Below are 12,381 nucleotides of genomic sequence, written 5' to 3' on the forward strand. Positions count from 1 at the left end.
TGGTGCATAAAATGAATAACCCCAACTTTCTACTCTCTCATACATCTTCACGGGTCGGAAACCAACTGAAGATTACCAATGACATGGACCCAGAATGTCCAATATAAATAAAAAAATTGTGCCTCCCCGAAGGAAAGGTTAGTCAAAATGTGAACAGTGGTGTGCTATGGGTGGGTGGGTGGGTGGGTGATCTTGCGCTAGGATTGCGTGACCTGCATCCGTCATCACAACAGTGGCTCTGGTTTTACAAAAATGAGCGGGGGTACGGGTTTTGATGGGTGGCCATGCTTCCTCCGGTTCGCTGTGTCTTGGGCTGCCTAGCAATTTAGTCCCCGGTTGTCATCTTGCGCTTGATCGCGCGATGGGTGGTTTGCATACATAAAGAGGCGTCGACCTGTATAGTGTTGTGAGAATTGATTAGGGCGATTTACTCCGTAATTCTTTTTTTTCATATGGATTGGTGTGAACGATTTTCAAACTCGCCGCAGCGGTGCTCAATGCGTGCATGTGTGACCGGATCACGTGTGGCCGCGTGTGTAGTGGCCCTGGACAGTCAGCTACGTGCTTGCAAAAGGTTCTTCGTACCGAGCGTGTAGTTTAGTTTAATACATAGACATGGTATGCTAGGAGATCCCGGCTGGATAGAGGACGTACCGCGCCCTGAAGCCATGCTCAGCCAGCAAGCACAGGCCATCATCGCGCTTTGCCGCCCTGGCAGTCCGATTTGACGCGAGTAGACAGAGCTATTTAGTCAGGCATTACTCTCATGTACTCTCTACCCCCTCCCCTCTGCGTGCATAAGAAAGAGCTTGCCCGAGGGGGAGTCGTCTGAGGGAAGCCATTCATCTATCCAAGAACCAGAGCACTCTACCATTGCGAGAGCTCTGCTTCTGGAGCGAGCGTGTCGCCGGAGCGGCGGCCAACTGCGAGGTGAGAAAAAATCCCTTTGCTAGATGTAATACTTTCTCGCATTTGCTTGGATGTATACTGATGGGGTGCTCTTGTTTCTTGTTCCTTGTTCTCTTTTGCTCTCCTATCCTTTGTTTCGTTTTGTCCGGGTCTAGCCGTCCACGTTGTAGCAAGGTTTATGAGTCTAGGAAGAAAGCCGCGCAGCCAAAATGCACAATAGACAGTAGTTTCGCTCCCAAAGATGTGTACGAAGCGGCTGTTCTTTTTACTGATGAACAGAGAGATGCTATAAGGGAGATTGGTCTTGGGGGGATGCTAGCTATAGGCAACATAACCCATGTGGATCGGGAGAACTGCTGGAGTTTATTCCTAGATGTAGACCTTGAGCGTGGTGCACTCAAGATAGATAATGGCATTTACGTCACATTCAACGAGGTTGACATCCACAACATCTTAGGAATTGCACTAGGCGGAGATATAGAAATAGAAAAGAGAGATGTTGTGCCTTCAATGGCACAACTAGCGCAGATCAGAGAGTACCTAGGGTTGCACCCGTCGAGCTTTTACATAACTGTCGGTGACATTAGATGGGCGTTGAAGAAACCATGCCAGACCACCCTGTCTGAAGAGGACAAGATCAGGATCCAGGTCGGTTTTGCCATGCTTTGCATGGCAACTTGTTTTAGTCCTAGGGAGAGGAGGCACACTGTCCCAACGGAGGCGTATGCTATTTGCATGGAGCCGGCTAACCTGCACAGGGTGAACTGGGGAAGATACGTTCATTCTGAGCTCATCGGCGCAGCCCAGGCGGCCCATGCAATACACAGTGAAGGGAAGAGGCCGCAGCTGTACGGGTGCCCGCTAGTGTTGCAGGTGAGGTGTCTGTTTCCATCATGTGTAGGAATTTGAATTAATATTATGTTTGTTCAGGGCTTGAACTAAATTGAGTCGGTTTGCTTCCGTGGCAGGCATTGTATTTCGACTCGGTCGACACTTCTGCATCTGTCCAGCCTGACCCGCTTGTGCGCCCCAGAATAAAGTTCTACACTGCCTCCAACTTGTCAAAACTGATACTCAAAGATACAGCCATAGGCAGCGTTCCAAAGAGATACGGTGTGATGAAGGTGATCATTGGCCTTCATCCCATGTTTCTTTTTTTGTGCACACCACCCTTGTTCTGACCCATGCATGCATGCAACAGGCCAGGCGTATGATGGATCAAAGCTTGCCATGGAACAGAGAAAATGTCAGGAGACAAATCCAGGAGGTGATTTCATTAAACCCATTCTTTTTAGCCACCTGCAGAAGTGGTGCGCACTAACCATTGTGTTTGGTTTCAGGCAAAAGCTTTCATAGATCGCTCACTGAAAGAGCACGCGCTGGCTAGTGCTGAGCGCAATACTTTGTTCTTTCGCAACTTAACTGCACTTAACAACGGGACAATCACCTGCATGAACGAGAACATGCACAGAGAGATTGAAAGGCACCTTGCTAACGAGAGGGTGATGAAAATGCGGGACATGCAAGCTTTGCTCAAGTACGTGGATGGGTTGGGCCTGGGTGATTCAGTAAACGAGCTTAAAAACCAAGTGATTGTAGTCGCTGCGCAATCAGGTAAACAGGACAACACACGTACTCTGTATCTACCGTTGCATTAATTCAGTGTCTGTTCATTTTTGGCAAAAAACAAATGATTGTTGGTTTTAATGCGCAGGTGCGTACCAGGGGGGTGCTTCCGGGGAAGGATGCAGTGGAGCACAAGCAGGAGAGCCTGACGAAATGATCCCCACGGCAGGCGTCCTTCGTCCTGGTAAGTTTTCCTCTTGCAGTGTGATAGATGCGGTAGATGTTACCAATTTATTGATGCCTGCTGAACAAGGAGTACGTGATGCAGTTGTCGTCCGTCCAGTGCCAGTTGCTCCCGCGAGCTCTGCCCATGGCCACATTGAGCACGCTGAGACAGGTGAGACCTAGCATTTATGCATATACCAACAGCGCCGATGCTTACTTCAGTGAATTAAATGAGAAAATGGTTGCTTCCCCTCCAGGTCTGTTCCTTTTGCTGCCTGGGCAGCCACGCGACACCCACCACCCCGGTTCCGTTCTGCCGGGTGTGCCAATATTCATGTCCATGGGGTCTTTTGGCCAGTTGTATCTAGATGGTGGATTAGAGAATGTGGTGCAGCCTGTCCGGTGTGGCCAGCATGATGCAGGGGCTGGGCGGCCGATTGGTGAAAATATGGGCTTCGTGCAACTGGGGAAGAGGAAAGAAAGGGAGGTGGAGGACAACAACGAGATCATTGTTTACCAGGGTAGACGTAAGTGGTTCCTGTGAATGGAATTTACTTATGTCAGGATACTGAATTTGTAGTCGCAGTTGAACAACGCTTGTCAATGCAGGTGCAACTGTTCGTGAGTTAAACTTGCTGGCAAGGTTTGGTGAGGAGGGAGATGGGAGGAAGATCGTTATCTCCACGGAGAATGGTGTCTCACCATTCCGCATCCCGGAGTTCAATTACGAATTCGTGTCGCCTCTAGTCGCGCACGCCGCTTGGGTACAAATACAACAGTTAGCCCCAGATGTATTGAACAGGTACTGTTGGTCCCAGTGCGTTTTGAGAAAACACTGAATTTATCGCATGTTGTCTGTTCAGCAGCTAGCGTTATATCTAACTGATCGCATCCCCGCCTTTTTGTAGTGTCTGGGTCGATCAACAGGGTCCGCCTCATGTGAAAATGACTGGCTATGAAATTTATGAAAACTTTTGTCAGACACTGGATGACAAGGGTTTCGAAGTCGCAAACATGATGATGAGGGAACAAGATGCAAGGTGGTACGATCCTTCAGACAGGGCGCGTTTCCGTCACCCAATGCCGCCTTACTTTGCGGTATGTAATTCGAATCGGCGATGTTTGGCCTGAGCATCTTGTTCCTTGTTTCGTGCAGTCCCGGATCATGGAGGTGGGCGACGGTTTTTTGAGCGATCCTTACATAAAAAACTTGTTTGTTGGGGAGCACCTGGGATACGATGTGGAGACATGCTGCCTGGTAATCCCCAGCTGATTCGTAGATCGTTAGTTCATAACCATGTTTTAGCATGTTATGTGACAGCTGCATGGATGTGCTTTTTTCAGATAACCGTGTCGTTCAAGGACGAGGGAGGTTTCTATGTGCTCTATGTTTTCGACATGCTGAAGAAAATTGCTCACGTGATGGATCCGAGACGTACCCAGTGGAACCTTCTAGAGCTGGAGAGGCAACACGCATGGGTCCTCGACAGGATGCTCTATGGGCTGTGCAAGTGCATTGACAAGTTTTTCAAAGGGTGGCATGTCCGAGAAGATGAATTCAAAAGGGCGGCTCACCGCCTGATGCATGAGCCATCGAACAGGTATGCGCCCCCTGTCCATCCGCTTTGATGTTTGATCTGCAGCTTAGAATATCAAATTTACGTATAACTTGTGCTCGGATGCAGCGATGACACTCCGTTCTACACTCTACACCACACTATGGGCTTTGATGGGGAGTTCATGACAGAAGGGATGTGGGCGGTGCGTGCATTGTCCTAGCAACTATTTATTCTCGGAGTGATGAACTCTTTCTGAATATTTTTTTGGTTTGTGTTGTCAGGACAAGATGCTGCGGTTCAAGCAGAAGCTCATGATGCTGGTGCTTACTATGCCAAGAAACAACGCCCTGCCTCCAGCCATCGTGTTAAACCCACCTGCCTAAAGCCTCTAAGGTTGTCAATTGTTCGGACTCCAAAAATGACTGCTGGATCTACTTTGTAATATGAACTCCAAATATTATTTGTATAATTAGAACTACCCATGCCAAGGGCTTTAGTCGTCAGTGCACTCATCTTCGTTGTGGAAGGCGCCTATCGGGCGCAAAGTTCCGTATCTTCAACTTGTAGACCTGAACACCGAATATTATATGTATAATTAATTTTATGTCATGTTGTCGGAAGCATCGGGACGAAAGCGTGTGTTTGGTTTGTTTCTTTGAATATGTTTTAGACAAAGCCGTGTGACCGCGTCTTCTTTTGGGTTATTGGGCGGTTTAGCTTCAAAGCTTTTTTCCTTGGAAGAACATCCACTCAAACACCAATCATCAACGGGAGTGGCACTCGTTTTAATAGAAACAGGAACAGTTTATGCAAGAGACCATGCAATTAGTTAGAAAACCGGATAATTCGGTGTATGTTTTAGGGCTCATTTGTTGTTTGAGAAGTTAAAAAATCCTCTTTGGTTCAATTCGTGTACGGCCAAACCGGTTTACGTAGAAACCGCTCATCCGGTTCATCGACGGGAGTGAAGCTCATCTTGATATAAACGGAAACGGTTTACGTAGAAAACCACGCGATTAGTTAGAAAACCGATGAATTCGATGTATGTTTTCTTTCTCTCTTCACCGCTATCATGGTGTCGGAGGTGTCGTGAAGAAAAAATGTTTGGTTTTCTCTTTGCTTATGTTTTAGATAAAGGCGTGAAACGTGTGACCGCACCAAGGGGTTAAGTCGTCAGTGCACTCATCTTCATGGTGGAATGCACCTATCGGGCGGGAGTTCTGTTTCTTCAACTTGTATAATTAATTTTATGGTGTAAGACAAGTGCCGGTCATTTGTAAAACTACGGTGTATGACGAATGCCCCATGTTTGGTTTTTTAATACTTTTAGAAATCCTCTTTGGATTGTTTTGTTGTAAACATCACGAGGCATGTCCCACCATTTTTGTGTGTACCTATAGACTAGAGCTATGTTGTACGCAAAATGCCCCTCTTTTGAAATGGAGATTTAAAAAAAATCATCTGTTGTTTGAGTTCTTGGATTCCAAGAAGCTATTCTCTATGGAAGAACATCCATTCAAATACCAAATAATGTTGCGGGAAAAAAATGTATGGTGTATGACAAGTGGCCCTCGTTTTGTTTTTTTTGGAAAATGAGAAAATCCTCATTGTTTCAGTTCGAGTACGGCCAACACCCAATCTTGGGGGATTGGGTGGTTTAGCTTGGAAGCTATTCTCCTTGTAAGAAAATTCACTCAAACACCAATAAAAATTGCGGTGGAAAAAGCTATGGTGTATGACAAGTGCCCCTCATTTGTTGTTTGAAAACTTTGAAGAAGCCTCTTTGGTTCAATTTGTGTACGGCCAACACCCAAACCCACCGAAACACCAAATTATATTACATTGGAAAATGTTATGGGGCTCATTTGTTGTTTGAAAAGTTAAATAAGCCTCTTTGGTTCAATTCGTGTACGGCCAAACCGAATCATCGACGGGAGTGAAGCTCATCTTGATATAAATGGAAACGGTTTAAGTAGAAAACCACGCAATTAGTTAGAAAACCGATGAATTCGATGTATGTTTTCTTTCTCTCTTCACCGCTATCATGGTGTCGGAGGGTCGCGAAGAAAAAATGTTTGGTTTTCTCTTTGCTTATGTTTTAGATAAAGGTGTGACCGCGCCAAGGGGTTAAGTCATCAGTGCACTCATCTTCATGGTGGAATGCACCTATCGAGCGGGAGTTCTGTTTCTTCAACTTGTAGAACTGAACACAAAAATTTATCTGTATAATTAATTTTATGATGTAAGACAAGTGCCGCTCATTTGTAAACTACGATGCGACCATGCGAATAGTTAGAAAACTGGTTAACCATGTATGTTTTCTTTGTCTCTTGAAAGCTATCATGCTGTTGGAAGCGTCGCAAGAGAAAAAGTGTTTCGTTTCTTGCATTCCTAAAACTTAGAATGTGACACCACGAAGCAGGAAATTTTTCCAAATGCCCCTCATTGGGGTTTGGAAATCTTCAAAAAATCTTCTCTTGCTTGGGGTCTTGAAGACATTACCGGGCACGTCCCATGTTTGCATTCCTAAGAGAATGCTTAGTATGTGATTTGTGTATGAAGACATGTATGAACAACATCGTAATTTTGGTTTGGGTTTTGCCGTCACAGAAAACGTCGTCACCTTTTTCGTTGAACCAGCAGAGATTGTTTCCTGGTCTCGGGCAAGAGAGCTGTCGACCACGATGTGGACCGGAAATAATGGTGCTGCCTCCTCCTCGTCGTGCATGCGTCGGAAAAGTCAGCCAGCTAACTGCATGTGGATGCCACCGTTTCCGTGCGGCAGAGATATTCTGAGGCGCACGTGAATCTAATTTTATTGCTCAGCAGTGCAACAGTACTGGCGCGACGGGAGGCGACTATGCTATACGTCTGGGGTAGCTTGTAGCGTTGCAGGTAGCTAGCGCGCGTGTTCGAAACCCATGGCGTTTATACTTTGACCGATCGAAGCCCACAGTCTTTGATTATATATTACACTCACCGACTCATTACACGCATTAGAGGGCGAGTGATTATTATATATTACAATAATCGGTCCTGGTTGCCCATTACACGCATTACAGTACATAGATATTTGTTTACAGCCCCTGAAACGGGCTTGGTTGGCCACTAGACACATTACACATACTAGGGTGCAAGCCCTGTGTTTATTTTATATGGAAGGGCAGCCAGCACGCGAAACTTAGAGCTCTTGGGCGGGCCATGAGGTGATTAGGTTGGTGATGCTATCCGGCAGGGGGGCCATGTTGCCCTTCATTTCAATGAGCTCGGTCAGAATCTCCTGCCGCTCTCCTACGATTGATCCCTGCATGGTTACGAAATGCATCGTTAGATTGTCAACTAGCCAGTCCACCGGTCACAAATCCAAAACGCACGCAAATCGAAAAACGCACCTGTGACATATCCGCAAGAACCTGGTTGCCATCGAAGTGTTTTGCCACGCGGACAATCCAAATCCCGGTGTCCTTCCTGCGATCGGATTAGTAATTTAACAATGGATTGTGCGTAAAACCGTTAAGTGAGAAAGATAACTTACTGCTTGACTGTGGTAGGCAAAGTGACGTGGAAGATTTTCTCCCATCTAATGCAATCCACGTGCCAGTTGTTGAATAGCTTGTAAATCGTGGTGAATAGCGCCACGTGGAGCTTGTCGGCGACGACTTCCAGGAGGTCCGTGCGACGCTGTGTGGTGCAGCTCCCGTATGACGGATCAAAAATATTAATATTCTTTTGCTGCATATCCCAGTTGTACAGGCACCATCCAAAGTCGAAAATGGTTGGCAGGAAAAACTGCAAATGTCAAAGAAAATGGAGTGGTAAGCAGCATGGTCTGTATTTTTCGCATATCGTTAAACGGGGTGGGTTATTGATGCATACCATTCTGCACTCCGCGATGTTGTGTGTCAAATGCGGCCCAATGAACTGTGCCGTTGCAGGAACAAGTGTTCAGATTTCTTCTCCAGCCAAAGCGGCAGTCTAAGATAGAAGGTTGTCAAATTCTAAGCAGAAAAATGAGAGCGCTGTTGGTGATAAGGTGTTATTCATAATTTAGATACTGACTGATATATCTGGCTCTAGGAATAAACAAAAACGAGGCTGGTTGTTCACGTAAAGTGACTCGCCATCGATCTGATCTTGACGTCGGAATATAAGAGAACATACTTCGTGGTCTAATGGGTCCTTTCCTAAAATCTGGGTCAATAGTGGGCTTGGGGTGATGGAGATGTACCTTGGCGTGGCATGAGTTACAAAAGGCCTACGGACAAAAAGCGTTAGTTCGTGCGTGAAGAACATTACTGGTTTTGGTATGAGGATTGATGAAGTGGGTTGCATGTACCTTTCGATTTCTTCAATTGAGATGCTCTTCAGGAATCCGTCGATGGCTTTCCATACAGGGACTTGAAAACTTGGACGGCATTTGCCATCAATCCAGTGCGACACGGCGAACCCCGCGTGCGCCCGCTCTTGCTTCGGTGGCAATTCAGATGAAGCCTGGCCGAACAGGACCGCGTCGGCCGGGTGCGCTGCATCTCCGTCCATCAACATAATCAAACCCGTGAGCCCGTCCCACCACCCCTTCTGCTCGTCTGCTGGTGATTGACTTGTGAACAAGGTTTTGGCTTGTGTGGGCGTGACAAAACCCGCCGCGCTGGTGGTCTCCTAGTCTGCCGGGAAAGATATGTCTAATCAGTAAAAAGGCTTGTCCCGCTTAGCACTAAGACAAGAACACGAAATCGCGAAATCAATCGGTAAAAAAACACACCTGGGACAAGTGGCCCTTTCCTCTTCTTAGGCCTGGACGAGGCCGATGACGTGAACTTCTGACCAGAAGAGCTTTCCCCTATGAAAAAAATGAAACAAAAGGGTTTATTCGTCTAGCCGGTGGGGGAATAATTAGGCACAAGTGCAAGTAATGGACGTACCATCGGATTCGGTCATTTCTAGCTTGCGATGGTAGATGTTCGTGCACTGCGGAGAACCCGAGGGGGCAGGTGTGGTGATGATGCATGGTACCGATCGGAGGCTGCAGCATATGCACCCCTCGCCAAGCTCACTAACTAGCGAGTTGAGAAACTGAGTGTTCTCCTGTATTAAGTCAGTCTTGAGGGTGTTTGCAATCCTAAAAGTGGTGGCGTTGTGCCGCTTCATCAGCATCCCAACACTCGAACTTGCCTGGGGCAGACCAGTCAAGCCTTATTCATCGAAGTCGGATAATGTGGCGTGCCCGATGAAATAGATGCGCGCATGCAGCAAAAAAATGATCATTGATTACAAAATGATTGGCATACCAGTTTTGGGTAATTATTCTTTAGATACGTAGAGAAGTCGCCTCCGGTCGGCATGCATGGGAAAAGAGGAGCTGGTGTGATTGGAGTGGGTGACGCTCCATGCGGCACTTGGGGCAGCCTGAACGAGATCGGCTGCGGATTAGCGATGGTGTGGGTCCCGTGTGGCCTAGCTGGTGCCCGTACTCTGTTGCATGGTAGGCCGGGCAGCATGAGAGCCGCGCGGCCAACTGGATATGGTGGGGTGTCCCACACACTCCTGGTATAGCACACCTGATCAGCCTCGCGGATCTGTACAGTTGATATAATTGCGGTTGAAGGATCAGCACGTGGGTTCGTAAAATCAAAACATGGTTTTTAGAGGTGAATAATAAAAATCGGAAATTCAAGAACAAGACCATTGCGCCGGAGAAGTCTGTACTGCCTTTCCCCCCAACGCTGCACTGTAAAAGCATACGCCTGAACTGCATGTCGTCGAACACAGCTATTCGAGGGAATGTAGTATGCGGTAGGTTGAAAATCCCGAGATCAAGGTTGTCTAAGTAAAAGACCTATTTACATAAAATAAAATGTTAAACGTGCGTATGGGCACAATTGATTCTAGCGGTAGAAATCCTGAAACTAACCTGCAAGAATAAATGGCAGGCGTGGAGATACGTGACAGGCCGTCCTGCCTTGAGATCTGCTTTTACTCTTGAACATGCAACCATCAACTCTTCTATCACGTACTCGCACCAATCAAACTCGCTAACATGGTCTATCTGGACGAGTGCCCCCCAGTAATGTGTGTTTGTGTGATCATGGGTCGTCGACGGGGCAAGCAGATGCCCCATTACGAAAATGACAAATGCCATTTTGAAACTGTCTATCTCGAGTTTAGAACTTGACTCGTCTATTGGTCTAACTAGTATTTTCTCGACAGCAGATAATAGGTTTTTACCGCTCGAGTTTATACTTAGCACATCGCGCACGTGGTTTATCTCGGCGATCGACGCTTTTTGTATATGTACGCGGCCAGACGGTACTCCAAAAACTTTGAACACGTCCGCTGCCCTGAAGGACATTTGTCTGCCAGGACGGATGTAAATAGTTCTAGACAGCTCATCAACTCTAGCCATGATCCATATACTTAATCTCAGGCTAATCCTTGGCAAATGTGGCACCTCCAGTATGCCTTCAAAACCCATCTCCTCGACAAGAGATTGTTTGAAGTCATCAAAGGAATCAAGCATGGCACGTACTTTTGTTGGAGAGCAGCGTGACGTTGGGGAGGGGTTGCTCGTGTCGTTCGTGCCCTGGGGTGCATGGGTTCATCCATCTGCATACACACGCACACACGTGCGGACAAGGGGGATTGATTACACCTTCATGAGTACAGAATGAAAGAAAGGAGCAACGAGAAGAAGATGCTTACCTTACCGTTACCGGTGTCCGGCGACGGCCACAACACGGTGACGGCGGTGGTGTTTACAGAGACGGTGAATCACGTGTTTGTGGCTGTGTGCTACCAGACGAAGGAACCGTGTGGTGTGTGGGTCGAGGCTCGGGCCGCGGGAGCTCAATTTATAGAGCACGCGTGCCTTGGCATCTTCTGCTCCGTTGTAGGCCATCGTAATTGGAGCAATCAATTAATCATGGGTGTGGCATTGATGGGGCGCATCGCCTTCTCTTATTGGTGCATTCAAGTGCATGGCGGACAACGACTGGGCGATGACTCATGACTCCACTCTCTCTTACAAAAAATATGTGTTTGCATCTGTTTCTTGATTAGAGACAGTCTAATTACGACGGCGGGGGGTACATAATTAATTGCACTTAGCAGCTCCCGCCCTTGCATGGGCAAGCTGGACGTACTAACTGATACATGCAGATCGCTAGAGATACTGTAACATACGAAAAGGAAATGGCATTCCCTACGCAGAGGGGATACAGCCCATGTGTGACTACGACATTGCCCTGTTCATGGCCATGGCAATGCGGTGGGTACATCAAACTCCACTGAGCGGCAGCAAGACGAAGGCATGTATGAGTACGACACTACGTACGCAGGACGGGGTGGTGCTTCAGAACTTGAGGAGGAAGATAGTGACCATGACCACCAAATTCGCGAGGCACATCATCAATATGTTCTTCAGGAATGCATGGTTCTGCTCGAGTAGCACGACATGGCGATGAACCGACGCGTGCGAAATCAGATGTCCCCACCGCTGGCTTAAGTACTGTATGTACTTGTTCTCCCACTTCCAAAACTTGCACCCTCCATGCTGCAGAATGAACAAGAATCAGCATGCCCCGAAGAACATGAGCTGCGAGGATATGAAAAAACTTACCCCATGCCGTTCGCACTTGTAGAAGTGCCTCCCTGGGTTTAGTTCTGTCCCGGAGACAAACAACAGGACGTAGCCGGCGTTGCATTCGAGGCAACAGATGAGCGGGAGTGGCGGCATCTGGTTGCTCGTGTGATGAGATGGCGGTGGTGTCACACTGCTACGGGACATGGACGAACACATGCTTTGCAAGCCCAGATAATCTGAGAATAATGGAGAATGGGAGAAGCTTGGAATGGCCATCCAAAGCAAGGAAGGATGGCGTTTAAATAGCCAGCGAGGAGCGTCGCCCAGCTAGCCGTTGCGACTAAACGGTGACCAACGCGATCTCCCTCACACGCCTGATGCGGGTAGCCGTTGTCACTGCCGGGCAATAAATGCGGTCGCTGCCTTCTGTTTCAGCTAGCCGTTGTCACTACCAGATGCCATGTGGGCCTTCACTGATGCGCAGAGATTAATACGAGAGCCATACGAGATGGGATACACTGCCCAGTGGCCTTTATACGTGAA

General features: G+C 47.5%; 1 protein-coding gene across 1 annotated transcript; it reads right to left on the reverse strand.

The window, feature by feature from the left end:
* Positions 1–11,289: 11,289 nt before the first annotated feature.
* Positions 11,290–12,006, reverse strand: LOC119332040. Its single transcript, XM_037605220.1, has 2 exons — positions 11,875–12,006; positions 11,290–11,808 (listed from the first exon to the last, which is right to left on the reverse strand). The coding sequence occupies exons 1-2, from the start codon at positions 11,989–11,991 to the stop codon at positions 11,608–11,610; spliced, it is 318 nt and encodes a 105-aa protein (XP_037461117.1). The 5' UTR covers positions 11,992–12,006; the 3' UTR covers positions 11,290–11,607.
* Between the last annotated feature and the right edge of the window lie 375 nt (positions 12,007–12,381).

Source organism: Triticum dicoccoides, chromosome 7A (genome assembly GCF_002162155.2).
Source record: "Triticum dicoccoides isolate Atlit2015 ecotype Zavitan chromosome 7A, WEW_v2.0, whole genome shotgun sequence".
Lineage (NCBI taxonomy): Eukaryota > Viridiplantae > Streptophyta > Magnoliopsida > Poales > Poaceae > Triticum > Triticum dicoccoides.